Source organism: Geotrypetes seraphini, chromosome 1 (genome assembly GCF_902459505.1).
Source record: "Geotrypetes seraphini chromosome 1, aGeoSer1.1, whole genome shotgun sequence".
In the NCBI taxonomy this organism is placed as follows: domain Eukaryota; kingdom Metazoa; phylum Chordata; class Amphibia; order Gymnophiona; family Dermophiidae; genus Geotrypetes; species Geotrypetes seraphini.
In genome coordinates this window covers 477,784,545-477,801,635 of record NC_047084.1, presented here as the reverse complement: position 1 = coordinate 477,801,635, position 17,091 = coordinate 477,784,545, and the positions used below count along the sequence as shown (strand labels likewise).

The following is a 17,091-nucleotide window of genomic DNA, read 5'->3' as shown; positions in this document are numbered from 1 at the left end:
AAGGAGGAAAGGGAGCAGAGGGGGAGAGAATTGCTGCACCCAAATGGAGGGAGAGAGAGGGAGAAGGAAGATGAGGAAGGGAGGGAGTGAGGAAGAGATGCCAGGGTATGGAGGGAAGAGAGGGAGAGAAGAGATGTCAGGGCATGGAGGGAAGAGAGGGATGGAGGGTGGGAGGAAGAGATGCTAGGGCATGAAGGGAAGGAGGAAGGTATGCCAGACCAAGGGGAAAGGGAGAAAGGAAGGAAGAGATGTCAAAGCATGGAGGGGGAGGGAGAGGTGGAAAAGAAAAGGAGAGAGATGCCAAGGAATTAGGGAAGGGAAGGAGACAGATGCCAGACCGTGGGGATGGAAGGAAAGAAGTGAGAGTTGTCAGAGCATAGGGGAGGGGGTGGTGACAGAGAGAGAAAAATGGAGAGGTGGCAGAGCTGAAATGGGTAGGAGAGAGAGGGGAACACACTGGTAGGAAGTGGAGAGAGAAGGAGGGAAGGGAGGAGCAGACGTTGCTTGTTAGCGGGTGGGAGAGAGGGGAGAAGACGCTGCATGTTAGTGGGTAGGAGAGAGGGGAGAAGACTCTGAAGGAGATGGGTGCCAGACCAATGGGGTGGGGGTGGAGGAAGAGGCACAGTAACAGAGCAGATGCCATATGGAAGAGGCAGACAGTGAATGGAAGGAATAGAATGACGAGAAGATGAGGAAAGCAGAAACCAGACAACAAAGGTAGAAAATTTTTTTTATTTATTTTCTTTTTGCTTTAGGATAAAGTAGTATATTAGTTGTGTGGATAAACATTTATAAACAAAGCCCTATCAGCTAAATTTATGAAATGACAATTGTACAGAATATTGTTTCTTTTTATACTTTAATAAAATAAGTTCAGTATAAAACTATTAGAGGCTTGGGCGAATGGGATCAGATGGTTTGCGGGGATGGGCAGGGACCAAGCTCACGGGGATGGGGTGGAGATGGTGGTAAATTTTTTCCCCCCGTGTCATTCTCTAATCTGGAGCCACCATTATCACCAGGCCGGGATGCGTTGCTATCCAGCGGATGGCCTGACCAACCAAAGGCCATGGAGGGAACACAAACAAGAGCTCGTGAACGTCCAGGGCTGCACAAGGCATCCAGCCCTAGGACTTCCGTGTTGTGTCTGTCGGCTGAAAACACGACTGGCCTTCGAGTTCTCTGCTGAAGCCATCAAGTCCAGCTGAGGCTGACCCCAACACTGAACAATCAAACTGAATACCTTCTGCGAGAGGGACCATTCTCCCTGGTCCAGAATCTGTCTGTTGAGGAAATCCGCTTGAATGCTGTCGATGCTGGCCAAGTGAGCTGCTGAGTGACAGAAGGTGAACCTCCGCCCACCGAAACAGCATGCAAGCTTCTTGGCCTAAGTGAGCGCTTCTCGTGCCTCCTTGACGATTGACATAGGCCACCGCTGTGGTGTTGTCTGAGAAGACTCGAACCACCTTTCCTTCCAAAAGGGGCTGGAGAGCAAGTAGGGCCAGCCGAATCGCCTGAAGCTCCAGATGATTGATCGACCAACGATTTTGATGAGTCCACTGTCCCTGAATGGATCGCTCCCCACAGTGAGGCCCCCCACCCAACAGGCTGGCATTCGTCATGAGAGAATTCCACTCTGATATCCAAAGAAGCATGCCCTGACAGAGAGCCTACCCCTGAAGTCATCAGCTCAGGCTGCTGCGAGCTGGCTCCATCCAGGGGAGTGGCATCTGAAGGGAATGATGCTGTGGAGACCACTGAGAAAGAAAGGACTCCTGTAACGGGCGCATGTGAGGGAACTGCCTCCAAAGAGGCCACCGTTGACTCCAGAACCTGAAGATATAGCCAGGCCAAGGGAGCCGGGAAATCCAGAAGAACTCTGATCTGTAGTTGAAGTTTTTGTCTGCATGCCTCAAGAAGAAAAACCCGACTGTTCTTGGTATTGAAGAGGATCCCCAGATACTCCAACGTCTGGGAGGATGTCAATCTGCTCTTATTGAAGTTGAAAATCCACCCCAACGCCTGCAACTGAGATACTACTATTTCCACCACACTCTTGCACTCTGAACGAGACGGAGTTTGAATCATCCAGTCGTCCAGGTAAGGATGAACCTGGATACCCTGCCGGCGGAGAAAGGCCGCCATAACTACCATCACCTTGGTGAAAGTGTGGGGTGTTGTCGCGAGGCTGAAGAGTAGAGCAGTGAACTGAACTGGAAATGTTGTTGCACAACATGGAAACACAGCAATCTTCAATGCTCCGGGTAGATTGGAATATGGAGGTAAGCCTCTGTGAGATCCAAGGACACCAGAACTCTCCAGAGTGACAGCTGCTATGACCGTGAATACAGTTTCCATCTGAAAATGGGGAACCTGCAAGAAACTGTTGACTGATTTTAGATCCAGAATGGGCCTCCAGTCTTCCGAGCCTTTCTTTGGCACAATGAAATACTGCCTGCATATGGAAAGGGAGAGCAAAGAGTGAAAAACACAGAGGACTTTAATAGATGGCTCAAAGCCTGGTGTCATCAAGAAGGCTTCAGGTACATAGGAGGATGGGGAAATACATGGAAGGACAAGAAGCTATATTGCACTGATGGGCTACATATTACTACAGTAGGAAAAAGAAACCTTGCAGAGAAATTTAGACAATATTTTTCTAGGCATTTAAACTAGAAGGTGGGGGTGGTGTATGTACGAAGGACAATTATAGAGACCACCCCCAGCAAAAGAAAAGATGTGATAGTAGACTGCAACATAAGCAATATCAGCAACTCATTTCTTAGTATTGCAACGGAAAGTGAAACGAAACAAAAATCCATATGAAAAAGGAGATTATCGCTGAAAAATAGCTGGAAAGCGATGACCACAAATGCTTGCAGTCTAAGCAACAAAGTTCATGATCTGCAAGCCCTGATGTTAGAGGCAGATCTAGACATTGTCGCTATCACAGAGACATGGTTCAGTGAATTACATGGATGGGATGCAAACATACCGGGATATAATCTTTTTAGGAAGGACAGAGATGGTCAAAAAGGTGGAGGAGTAGCTCTCTATGTAAAGATCAATATCCAAGCGACCGAAATGCAAGGGACCTGGGGAGAGGAAGAAGCGATATGGATTGCTCTGAAAAGAGAAGATGGAACTTCTATCTATGTGGGTGTAGTCTACAGACCTCCGACTCAATCGAAGCAAATTGATAAGGATCTGATTGTGGATATCCAAAAGTTTGGAAGGAAAGAGGAGGTTCTCCTGTTGGGAGATTTCAACCTGCCGGAGCGGACTGGAATGTTCCGTCTGCAGAATCAGAAAGAAGTAGGGAGATTGTGGATGCCTTTCAAGAGGCTCAGCTCAGACAAATGGTGACAGAACCCACAAGGGAAAAAGCGATATTGGATCTGCTCCTCACAAATGGAGAGAGTATCTCTAATGTTCGAGTGGGTGCTCACCTGGGTAGTAGCGATCATCAAACGGTTTGGTTTGATATAACGGCTAAAGTGGAGAGCGGTCGCACGATACTTAAAGTCCTAGATTTCAAACGTATGGACTTTAATGCAATGGGAGAGTACCTGAAGAAAGAGCTGTTAGGATGGGAGGACATAAGAGAAGTGGAAAGACAGTGGTCTAAGCTGAAAGGAGCGATAAAAATGGCTACGGACCTTTATGTGAAGAAAATCAATAAAAACAAGAGAAAAAGGAAGCCGATATGGTTCTCCAACCTAGTGGCTGAGAAAATAAAGGCGAAAGAGTTGGCTTTTGTGAAATATAAAAAAACCCAAGAAGAGGAGAGCAGAAAGGACTACAGGGTGAAACTGAAAGAAGCCAAGAGAGAGATACGTCTGGCGAAAGCACAGGCAGAAGAACAAATGGCTAAAAATGTTAAAAAGGGAGACAAAATTTTTTTCTGATATATTAGTGAAAGGAGGAAGATGAAAAATGGAATTGCTAGGCTAAAAGATGCTGGGAACCAATATGTGGAGAGCGATGAGGAGAAAGCAATTGTGCTAAACAAATACTTCTGTTCTGTGTTCACAGAAGAAAATCCTGGAGAAGGACCGAGATTGTCTAGCAAAGTTACACGAGAAAATGGAGTAGATTCTGCGCCATTCACGGAGGAGGGTGTTTATAAGCAACTTGAAAAACTGAGGGTGGACAAAGCGATGGGACCAGACGGGATCGATCCCAGGATACTAAGGGAGCTCAGAGAGGTTCTGACGAGTCCTATTAAAGACTTGTTCAACAAATCTCTGGAGACGGGAGTGATTCCTGGGGATTGGAGGAGAGCGGATGTGGTCCCTATTCATAAAAGTGGTCACAGGGATGAAGCAGGAAACTACAGGCCGGTGAGCCTCACTTCAGTTGTTGGTAAAATAATGGAAGAGTTGCTGAAAAAAAGGATACTGTACTTCCTTGAATCTAATGGGTTACAGGATCTGAGGCAACATGGCTTTACAAAAGGTAAATCGTGCTAAACGAACCTGATTGAATTTTTTGATTGGGTGACCAGAGAGCTGGATCGAGGACATATGCTAGATGTAATTTACTTGGATTTCAGCAAAGCCTTTGATACAGTTCCTCATAGGAGGCTGTTGAACAAACTTGAAGGGCTGAAGTTAGGACCCAAAGTGGTGAACTGGGTCAGAAACTGGCTGTCGGACAGACGCCAGAGGGTGGTGGTTAATGGAAGTCGCTCGAAGGAAGGAAAGGTGAGTAGTGGAGTCCCTCAGGGATCAGTGCTGGGGCCAATCCTGTTCAATATGTTTGTGAGTGACATTGCTGAAGGGTTAGAAGGAAAAGTGTGCCTTTTTGCAGATGATACCAAGATTTGTAACAGAGTAGACACCGAAGAGGGCGGGGAAAATATGAAAAAGGATCTGCAAAAGTTAGAGGAATGGTCTAATGCCTGGCAACTAAAATTCAATGCAAAGAAATGCAGAGTAATGCATTTGGGGATTAATAATAGGAAGGAACCGTATATGATGGGAGGAGAGAAGCTGATATGCACGGACGGGGAGAGGGACCTTGGGATGATAGTGTCCGAAGATCTAAAAGCGAAAAAACAGCGTGACAAGGTAGTGGCTGCTGCCAGAAGGATGCTGGGCTGTATAAAGAGAGGCGTAGTCAGTAGAAGGAAGAAGGTGTTGATGCCCCTGTACAGGTCACTGGCAAGGCCCCACTTGGAGTATTGTGTTCAGTTCTGGAGACCATATCTGGCGAAGGACGTAAGAAGACTTGAGGCGGTCCAGAGGAGGGCGACAAAAATAATAGGGGTATTGCGCCAGAAGACGTATGAGGAGAGACTGGAAGCCCTGAATATGTATACCCTAGAGGAAAGGAGAGACAGGGGAGATATGATTCAGACGTTCAAATACTTGAAGGGTATTAACTTAGAACAAAATCTTTTCCAGAGAAAGGAAAATGGTAAAACCAGAGAACATAATTTGAGATTGAGGGGTGGTAGATTCAGGGTCAATATTAGGAAATTCTACTTTACGGAGAGGGTAGTGGATGCCTGGAATGCGCTCCCAAGAGAGGTGGTGGAGAGTAAAACTGTGACTGAGTTCAAAGAAGCGTGGGATGAACATAGAGGATTTAGAATCAGAAAATAATATTAAATATTGAACTAAGAACATAAGCAATGCCTCTGCTGGGTCAGACCTGAGGTCTATCATGCCCAGCAGTCCGCTCTCGCGGCGGCCCAACAGGTCCAGGACCTGTGCAGTAATCCTCTATCTATACCCCTCTATCCCCTTTTCCAGTAGGTAATTGTCCAATCCTTTCTTAAACCCCATTACCGTACTTTGCCCTATTACATCCTCTGGAAGCGCATTCCAGGTGCCCACCACACGTTGGGTAAAGAAGAACTTCCTAGCATGGTCTGTGTCTGTATATGGCCCTTTGGTAGAGGATAGGCTGGGGAGGGCTTCAATGGCTGGGAGGGTGTAGATGAGCTGGAGTAAGTATTAACAGAGATTTCGGCAGTTGGAACCCAAGCACAGTACAGGGTAAAGCTTTGGATTCTTGCCCTGAAATAGCTAAGAAGAAAAAATTAAAAATTTAAATTGAATCAGGTTGGGCAGACTGGATGGACCTTTCTGGTCTTTATCTAATCTAATCCTTAGGTTTGAATACCGCATCATCTCCACGTTCGTAGAGCTCGACGCGGTTTACAGTAGGAGAAATAGGAAGGAACTACAACAGAGGATTAGAGGTAGAAGTGTGAAGAAAATTTAGAGGACTTGGGATGCCAAGATAAGAGTTTCCTTGATTCCTAAGTTGGAGGGAGACTTACATTTTTTGAGAAAAGCCAGGTTTTCAGATTTTTGCGGAAAACTTGGAGAGAGCTCAAGTTCCGAAGAGGGGAGGTAAGGTTGTTCCAGAGCTCAGTGATTTTGAAGTGGAGGGAGGTCCCTAGCTTTCCTGTGTGGGTTTGAGGAATTCCAAGAAAGAGGGATAAAGGGAGGGAGGATACCATATAGGATTTTGAAAGTTAAACAGGCGCATTTATAGTGGACCCTGGCGATTATCGGAAGCCAGTGGAGCTTGGCCAGGAGCGGGGAGACATGGTCAAATTTACTTTTAGCGAAGATGAGCTTGGTCGCGGCATTCTGAATCCGTTAGAGTCTGTGGAGGTTTTTCTTAGTTAGGCTTAAGTAGATAGAGTTGCAATAGTCCAATTTGGAGAGGATGATGGATTGGACAAGGAGGGTAAAATGTTTTTGATGGAAGCAGGATCTAACTTTCCTCAGCATGTGAAGGCTGAAAAAGCATTTTTTTACCAAGGATTGGAGGTGGTCATTGAAGGACAATGTGGAATCAATGATGATGCCCAAGACCTTGCTCGAAAACTCAAGCTGCAGAGAAGAGCCAGAGGGTAGTGGGATGGAGGTGGGTAGGTGATCTAGTTTTGGACCGAGCCAAAGAAGTCTTGTTTTGGACTCATTCAATTTCATTTGCACAGTGCGGGGCCCAGGATTGTAGGTTCATTATACAAGAGGATATGTTCTTAGACAGGTCGGTGAGGTTCGAATCGGTCTCGAGGAGGACGAGGATGTCGTCTGCATAAGTGTAAATTGTTTCAAGGGGGGATAGGTGGAGGAGTTTTAGGGAGGACATATAGATGTTGAAAAGGATAGGGGATAGTGGAGAGCCTTGCGGGACTCCACAATTCGGTTTCCAGGGGGAGGATGAGGTGCCATTCATGTTAACAATGTAAGAACGAGAGTGGAGGAATTTAGAGAACCAACCTAGGACTGTGGAGTTGATACCTATCTCAGAGAGTTGGTAAACAAGAATATCATGGTGAACAACGTCGAAAGCAGCGGAAAGGTCAAATTGTAGTAGGACGGCGAACTTGTTTCGAAAGTGAAGTTGTTGAACCCTTGAAATCAGGGAAGACAGTAGGGATTCGGTGCTGAAGTTAGAACGAAAGCCATATTGATAGGGTAAAAGAATAGAGAATTTCTCTAAGTATGATGAGAGTTGGGAAGAAATGATGGACTCTAGCATCTTGATTAGGAGAGGGATATTTGCAATTGGGCGACAGCTGGATGGTATGGAAGGGTCAAGGTCAGATCTTTTCAGTAGTCTGGTCAAGGCGATATGACCCATTTCTGGGGAGAAATGGCCCGATTGAAGGGCGGAGTTTATGAGAATGGAGATAGAAGAAATAGCCTGAGCGGGAATGTTCTCGTATAGGTAGGAGGGGAATGGGTCCAAGGAGCAATTACAGGATTTCAGTTTGAGGCAGAGATTGAGGACCAGGGATTCAGATACGCGCTCAAAGGTGGTCCAGGATCTGTCAACTGGGATAGGGTTGGAGACCATTAGGGTGGGAGTGGAATCGGTGGGCACTAGGGAGTTGTAAGAGACTGAAGGAGGGAAAGAGCATCTCAAGGAAGAAACCTTATCGTTGAAGAATTTTGCTAGAACATCGGCTGAGGGAGAGGATGGGAGCAAGGTGGGGTCTCTTTTGGAGGTTAGGGAGCGCCAGATGTTGAATAGAGTACTGCTTTGATTGTTGGACCTGGAGATTTTGTCACCATGAAAGTTCTTTCTTACTTTTTTTAGTGCTGTATTGTACAGCTTGATATTGACTCTCCAGGACTGTCTGTCTATAGGACATTTTGATTTTTTCCATATGCGCTCCAGAGCTCGACATTTCTGTTTTAGCTCTCTGTGATATGGGAGGAACCAAGGGGCCTTGCGGGGATAGGAGATGGATTTAGTGGAAAGGGGGGTGAGGGAAAGATATCTGCCGTCATCTACTATGTTACTATGAGTATCTGCTTAAGCCCAATTCTTGATCTGGAATGGGTTCCATTGTTGCGATGTCCAACAGATGTTGCACGGTACCGAGGACTAGGACCTCTTTTTCCTGCCAACCTGCCAGAGAATCCAGAAAGAGCTCCAGAGGCAGGCAAAATAAATATATCCTGATGATATCCAGCACCCATTGATCTGAGGAAAGCCGAGATCTCTCCTGATACAACTGAGACAGGTAGCCACCAATTTGAGGAATCTTCGACTGACTCCTGGCATCATTGGGTCTTCTTAGGAGCAGCCACCACTCGGGAATTAGAGGCCTGAGGCCACCTGGAATTGGAATCATTGTATTGAGGGCGGTAGCCCTGGGAGTATCTCTGAGAGGAAGATCCTGCTAAGCCCTGACGAAATCTGTGACACATAGAATACACTTCTGTTTGGTAAAGACCTGGACAACCTTATACCAGTGCGGCTGAATTCCGTTCTAAGGCCTAGATTCACTAAACTTCCCGATCCTATCCGATCCGTGACAGGCCGACTGATCCACAATGTGTCCTCATGCAAATGGGGGTGATTGGAGGCACGCCCCCCAACGACCACAAGGATCGCTGGAGAGCGATCCTGACGCATGCGCAGACCATCTTCTTTGCCTGTAGATGGCCTGCGCATGCTCTCCATGCAAGAAAGAGCTGGGAACTTTTTAACAGAGCTAGAAACTTTACTTTTTCTCAACTCCGTGATTTTAACCCATGGGTTTAAAGTGGGGCTACACTGCGGTGTGTTCTGGAACTTAACAGAACACGTCATAATGCAGCCCTGCTTAAACCCGCAGGTTAAAATCACGGAGTCGGGTGGCAAGAGCAGGAGAAGCGGGGCAGAAAGCAGGGTGGCAAGAGCAGGAGAGTCAGGGCCAAGAGCAGGGTTTTTGCACAAGCAACTGGTCCTCAGCAGTCGCTTGTTTTTGGATCAGCCAGCCCAGTCGGTGTGACTGCATTTGTTTAGTGAATCGAGATCCTTTCTACTTTGCATGCCATTTCCCCTCATTTGCATGTGCGGATTGGATGATGATCGGCCACTAGGTTAGTGAATTGGGTCAGAGGAAAATCAGGTCGGTACATGATCGGTGGGCTTAGTGAATCTAGCCCTAAGTCTCTCCCTGTGAATAGGTCTTGTCAGCCAGTGGGCAAGGATCGTAATTTTTGTTCCTCCTGCAGGTTTCGGTGGAGCTTTTGGTGGAAAGCAGTTAAGAGCATTTATAGATTTGAAGAAATTGGTAACTGGTAATGAACAGTTATTGCAATAGTGGGTTTAGCTCTTAAGCCTTATTTTTGTATTATTTCCTGTAATAAGTCTCTCTTCCTTTTTTGTCTGGGCCTCCTCTAATTATGCATGAGAGAGATTTGCATATAATGGAGGTGAAAGGTATGCAAATCTGCCCCATGCATATTCATTAGGGCTATCCTGAAAACCTGACTGACTGGTGGCCCTCCAGGACAGGGTTGGGGACCACTGTTCTATGGGAAAGGACCCCGGGCACTTAAAAAGGGTGGCACATAGCAGGCTGGCTCTACAGATTCATCAGAGTTTCTTTGTGAAGCTGCAGTCCGGCTCCGCAGGACTGCATCCTTTTCTCTGACAATGGACCACCAGGGAAGAGTCTCAAGGCACTGAAGCCACCGAGAAACAAACTTTTAAGCGAAAAAATAAGAAACAGAAGCAGAGCAACAGCAAAAGACTTCTGCTCAGACTGCTTGCAGAAATTGAAACTGATTCTAACACTAGGGGGAATGCAGCATGTGTTCAGAAAAGATGTAGATTTCTGCAACACGTGAACTGCAGTTTGGTATTGAACACCTAGCATATGGAATCCGGAAGGGACGAAAGAGAATTGATTTTGGGGTAATACAAAAATGCATTCCCATAGACAGAATGAAGAACAGAAGATTTTAGTCCATGGCAATTAGACTGAGGACTATGCAGCAAGTATTTGAACTTTGAATGATGCACTATTAACTAAACAATCGTCTGGGCTTTTTTTTTTACCTTTTGTTATTTTGAGTGGCGGTGTAACCTAATGGTTCAACAGTAGGTGGAAAGTCGGGGTTCAAATCCTACTTTTTCCACTGATGTACCTTATGACTATAGGCTAGGCACTTCATTCTCCACTGTACTACAATAAGCCCTCTTTTAGACAAGGAAATAACTCATGTATCTGCTTGTAACTCACTCTTAGTTACATTCTGTATATTGTGCCAATTGAATGTCCATCACGTGACAGCACTGTATACAGAATTGCACCTCCAGGCAAGATAGGCACTGGAAATGTAGGCCTGGATTTTCCAGGCCTACATTTCCGGTGTCTATCTATGTCGTGAATCATGCCTGCAAAGTTGCTTTTGGTGCCTAACGCCACTTCGGGCATTAGCCACTCCCATAATAGTGTTAAGACGCTAGAAAGCACCTTTTATTTAGGCACCAATAGGCACTTTAACATCAGGATTTTTTTGTCATTTTTAACAGCATTTGTCAATTAATTTAGATGCTGGTAGGGCAGCTATCGGTGCCGGTTATAGAATTTTCCCATTTGTGTTTGGAGTATTTAAACCTAAAATAATAATTATTTTTCTTCTTATTCCTTGACCACCTTCCTTTCTTTTTTAAACTACCATGTTTCCCCAAAAATAAGCCCTAGCATCATTTTCGGGGTAGGTCTTAATAAAAGCCCTACCACAAAAGTAAGCCCTAGTCCCGGGATTCGCCAGCAACAATTCTTCAACCTGCCCCCCCCCCCCGCGCAGAAGAACCCCCACTAACCCTCCATCCTTCCCTCCCATCCAAACCCCGCCGATCGCGAACGAGCTCTACATAACTTCATCCAAAGCAGCGTCGGGCCGACACTTTAAACAGGCTGCTTCGGCCTTGTCCGCCAGGGAATTCATTCTGCTGCGTTACTGATTCCTCTATGTCTTTCTTGTTTTGTTAATAAAGTGGGATTTTTTTGTACCTTCTCCTCAGAAAGAGGTTGTCTCAGCCAACCAACAAAGTTGGGGTAGACTTCATCAAGGGCTATACCCTTAGTCCAAAGATTTTCCTCTTTTTCCATCCCATAATTTTCTACCGGAATGAAAAAAGTGGAAAATCCGCTGGACTAAATGTATAGCCCTCGAAGGAGACTGCCCCAACTTTGTTGGTTGGGCTGAGAACTTTTCAGAAGCCCCTCATAATATGTGGAATAGAAGTACTAATAGAATAGAATAGAATATTCAAAAGGAGTCTGAAAAAGGAAGAAAGAAGAGAGCGAGCTAGGGATGAAATGTGTAGGTATGTAAGATCTAGACAAACTGAACATTCTACTCTTCACACAGAGGATGAAGACAAAAAGGAAAGTGGGGGCAATTTAGGTTTTAGTTGTTTTATTATGCTCTTTGCACACTGGCAAGATTTCTTGTTACATCCTCCTCAGAGATAAAAATACTTTTGTATATTGTTATCATACTTATTGGCTTACTTTTCTTGCCCTCCAAACATTGAATTCTAAGAAATCCATGTCTACAACTCCAGTATGAAAAGTGAATGAGTAAAACAAAAAGCTGTATGTCAGATTCAGGATTAATGATGGGCACTATGGCAGTCATAAATTCAATGGCCCAAACTAAAATATTTGTCCTCCCTATTCTGCCCATTACAATTACTTAAGGAGCCAAATTTAATTATGTAATTAACCGTATGTTAAATTTACAATGCGCAAAAAACAAAAGGAATTTACAATGCGCATTAGATACTACAAGACGAGTTGCACAGAACGTCCCAAGAGCCGCATGGTTAACATATCTACTTTTCTTCTGATTAATTTTAAACATTTTATACTAAGATTTCAAATTCTCTTTATCCTACTGAAGTTCCTCCTCCCAAGACACCATAGCTTTGAGAAGAGAAAGAAACAGGACTAGATCACTATTTCTGAAGTTCATAAGCCGTGTCACTTTATACAATATGCTTTAAAATTGATCTATACAGCAAGGAAATAAAAAAAAATATCTAATTGCTCTCATATCTCCACAAGCAACATTTTTACCAAAGAAATATAGGGTGTAAATTAATGAAACTAGGAACTTACCTGTCCTTGTAATTTATCACCGTATCAATAATGGCGTTCATTTGTTTAGTCAATTTGGGTGGATTTGGTGATAGTTTCTCTGCAGGTGGTCTGCCTCTTCTTTTCTTGGCTTTATCTCCATCATCTTTACTGGAGTCTTTATCCACATTTCTTCGCCGTTTTCGCTTCTTAAGTCGCACTTCCTCTTCCATTTCTTCCAAGTTGCCGTCCTCAATTGCCTAGCAGCCAATGGGAGAGACACACAAATATTAGTAAAAACTACACAACACAAATATGTTCACAGGATAATAATTGGCCTTTCTTTATAAAATTCCTGACAAAAAAGCAATTTTTAACTGCTCAGTAAAAAAACACACTGTGGTGATAGGGTGGGAGGAGGGAAGACAACACAGAACCTATCCTGTAGAGATATATCTTGAGCTTAGTTCCACTGCCGCTTCAGAAGTGTAAATTCACACCTAAAGGGACCAATGGTACTTTGTTGGCAAATACACAATAACCTAAGCCTTAAACTGCTTCTGCAAAATCATTTCACATTTACTACAAAAAGGAGCTCTGCTGCTTTTTCTCTGAGGAAGCAAAAAGCATACACGATTCAAATTATTCACTCGTAAAAGAGAACACGGCTGTAACATACAATTTAATTAAAGAGGCACCTTAAAAATATCAAAGGAGAAAATACTGTAAATTTAGCTCTCAACAGTAAAACACAGATTCAGCACGCCTCCTTCTAGGAGGCTTGAATTAATTAATTTCTCCCACAAATCACTTAGCAGACAAACCTTCATCAAATGGTTGCATAATCTTTGTTTACTATAGTAACAAATAAAAGTAAACAAGGCAGATGCTGTAAGGATCCTTTTGATTACTGCTAGAAATAGCATTAACAAGGCAACTATAAAAACATACTTAATACCAATTACACAGCTTCCAAACCTGTGCTTTTAGAGGAAAAACAAAGAACAGAACTAGAAGAAGAATACTCATGCAATAACCATGAGAAAAAAAACAGACAGACAGACTACAAAGAAATTTGCACATGCTGACAGATCGGACGCATGTGATACACAAGTTGAATTATCAAATTCTTTTAAAGACAAGTTAATAAAATCATTTGAAGCAATCTGTAGAAAAATCAGTCACTGGAAGGAAAAAAAATCATGAAAATCAGGCTCATAATTAATGCTCGCTCACAACAAAAGAGGTATGAATATTTGTTCTTCCTGCATTTTTACTATTGCTGTCAGTATGTAAATGTTAATCAATCCTTGCTGGTAGCTGAAAGAGCTCTAATCAAAAGGCAATTACCTTCACTTTTCCACAGCACCAAACATGGCTAATATTTATGGTCATGTGAGCATAACAATCAATATTAACAGTGATTACATCGCATCTCTAATTCCTTTTACTCAAGAAATGTCTGTTGAAAACGGTTGGCGAACAAAACCTCTGTGCACGGCAAAACTCAACCTGGCATCTTAAAATGCCAATGGGGTTTGAAAAGCTGTTTCCTATGCATCCTCCCGATGTTCAAATCCATAGAACAAACATGAAGAGAAAATCCTGTGGGACAGCTTGAGACTAGGCCTTAATAATCAAAAGACAATTTCTATCATGCTTCCACAATGTTCACAGAGAACCACTGTGAAGGAGGCTCAGGATCTGATGAGTTAGGAAAAAAAAAAGAAAGAGGAAAAAAAAAAGCCTTCTCAATTCATTAATATTCATTTAGCTAAAGCAGTACACCCACTACACACCACTGCAGCTAGCAAAGATTAAGAAAAAGCAAAGATATCAGCCAGAAAATCTAGAATCAGGAAATAGTAAAATAATAAATGCAGCATGCAAGGCTGTCAATAGTTAATGTTATTGCTCTCCTTAAGCATTCAGTTGAACACAGAAATACAGAGAATGCCGGCTTTTTGATGTGTTACACACCTACACATGCCTGTGATGTAGTTCTACTGAATCTTCAAGACGACAAGAAAAAAGGATATTTACCTTACCACTATCAGCAGGCCGGCTATCGGAAATCACAGTTAGTGGGGATAAAATTAACAAGCCAGCAAAGCAGCGAGCTGCTAGTCTCTTCATCAGCTGATCAGGAAAAAAAAAGGGAGCTGGGGAAAAGCTATGTTTTCATATACAAGTAATTTTATTTTACTGAAAATGTAATACAGGAAGGATTGTGAGACTCAAATCTGCTGTTTCATTCTACCCACTACAAGGCCCAAAGCCTTCTTCCTTCAGCCTGCTTTAAAGCTGGCAGCTACTCATCATATGTTTCCCTTTTTTATATTGGAATACAAAAGTGATTGCCAGCTGAGCCAGTGGTTTGTTTCTACTAGCATTTTTATCACACCAATTTCTGATAAATTTCTCCCAAACAGATTTTTTTTTCTGCTTTAGCAAATAAGAACAGTTTCATTTATTTTTCTAAGTTGCTTCTAAATCCTCATAAGATCAGCTTGCCTTTTGAAAACTGTATTTGCTTAAAAAAATTATTTGGCAGTTTTTCACCTAAATGGAATTTCATTGAAAGTTATGAGGAATAAAACTATTTGTAAGCATATATTCTTAAGATTTTTAGATATTGCTCTTTGGAAAGAATATGCACAGAAAAAATAATTTTTTAAAAGGTAAACTTTATATATTTTATATTACATTTTGATTTAGATTTAAAAAAATATTTTGCACTCAGAATGAAAACCAGATAAACTGTGTAAACAGCATGCACTAACATGAACTTTCACTTAAGCAATATGGCAAAAAAACAAAAACAACCACCCAGATTCGTGTCTAATGGCAAGTTTTACATGAACTTCTTAGAAAGTATTAAATGCATACAAATACATAATTAAATGCATCTTTCAAACTATATGCAAAGTGTGAAGTCTTTTGTCATAAAATGATGGCTCTAAAGCCATGCAATCCAAATGAAAGTAAAACTGTAATAGTTTACACACAAATGATTCTCATGTTGAAGTTGACTTGCCTTAAATAAATTAATTTCCGAGACCTACCATCATCTTTAAAATTTGCATTCTATAAAGCAGGCTAAATTGTAAGTATTGCTGAAGAAAAGGCCTTTCTGTATATGTTTCTAATTATATTTTCTTAAAAAAAAGAAAATATATAAGCAATTCATACAACTGAATTTTACAAGAAAAAATTTCCTACACACAGCTAGACTTTCAGTGAGCAGGAGTACCACAGAAAAAAACCCCAACAAAAAAAGAAACAGAACACCCATCCAAACCTTTAACACCTTATTTATAAATCAAACACAAATTCCTGAATTCTGATTGGTGATGTGCTGCCTGAGAGATCTAATTCAGCAGAATGCCTTTCCTACTGAACAGCCTCTCAGTTTCCTGAGGTAAATGGGAAGAGAGGCACACAAAGAGATGGGATAGAAGTTAACCCCTTCTGCACTGAGATTGGGAAGGAATGAGTTTGGAGATCCACAGCAGTAGTAAATTAACAGTGGTTAACATCAGTTTGGCAAACTAACTGGTGATGCCTTTTCTGCTTTTGCCATGTCAATCTCATTGTACTGAAACAAACAACAATCTTAACACAAGATACAGCAATAATCAGTAATGGTTGGGGGTTCAATAATGTTTTTCTGTTCTATACTTCAAAAGTACATACTATTTGCAAGAAAGATGGGAAAATATGGATATGGGATAGGCACTAGATCAGGGATCTCAAAGTCCCTCCTTGAGGGCCGAAATCCAGTCGGGTTTTCAGGATTTCCCCAATGAATATGCATCGAAAGTAGTGCATGGACATAGATCTCATGCATATTCATTGGGGAAATCCTGAAAACCCGACTGGATTGCGGCCCTCAAGGAGGGACTTTGAGACCCCTGCACTAGATGTAGTGAACTTTAGCAAAACCTTTAACATGGTGCTGCATAGGCAACTGATAAATAAACTGAATGCATTCAGTATGGGCCCTAAAGTGACGAACTGGATGGAGACAAAGGGTAGTAGTAAACAGAGTTTGCTCGGAGAAAACATGTTGTTAGTGGAGTGCCGAAGGCATGGCATGGCTCTTTTTAACATCATTGTGAATGATATTGCTGAAGGACTGTCTGGCAAAGTTTGGATGATCTTAAGCTCTGTAATATAGTGGACACCTTGGAGGGTATGGATAACATGGTGCAGGATCTAGCAAAGCTTGAAGAATGGTTTAGTAACTGGCAACTAACATTTAATGATAAAAAAATGCAGGGTCATGCATGTGGGCTGCAAAAATCCAGGAGAATGGTATAGTATAGGGGGGCAAAGGACTTCTGTGTATGGAAGAAGTATAGGACTTGGGGTGATTGTGTCTGATGATCTCAGGGTGGAAAAACAGATAGAAAAGGCAACTATCAAAGCCAAGAAGTTGCTTGGGTGCTTAAGGACAGGAAAGGATAGTAGGAAAAGGGAGATGAAAATGCTGTTGCATAAGTCTCTGGTGAGGCCCCATTTGGAATACTGTGTGCAATTTTGGACAGCACACTTTCAAAAAGATATAAATAGGATGGAGTTGGTCCGGAGGGCTGTTACAAAACTAGTTAGTGGTCTTTGTCATAAATCACAAGGGAGCAGACTCTGGAAGAAAGACGGGAGAGAAGAGATATGATAGAGATGTTAAAATATCGCCATGGCGTTAATGTATAGGAGATACATCTTTTCAAATGAAGGAAAACTCCGTA

At 42.8% G+C, this 17,091-nt stretch overlaps 1 protein-coding gene across 5 annotated transcripts in view; it reads right to left on the bottom strand.

The window, feature by feature from the left end:
• SMARCA2 (SWI/SNF related, matrix associated, actin dependent regulator of chromatin, subfamily a, member 2) overlaps positions 1-17,091 on the bottom strand; it is a 604,189-nt gene that overhangs the window by 97,442 nt on the left and 489,656 nt on the right. For all 5 annotated transcript variants that reach the window (XM_033925235.1, XM_033925226.1, XM_033925254.1 and 2 more), the window contains one exon: positions 12,383-12,600. In XM_033925235.1, coding sequence (XP_033781126.1) covers positions 12,383-12,600 — 218 coding nt within the window. The remainder of the gene's footprint in view (positions 1-12,382; positions 12,601-17,091) is intronic.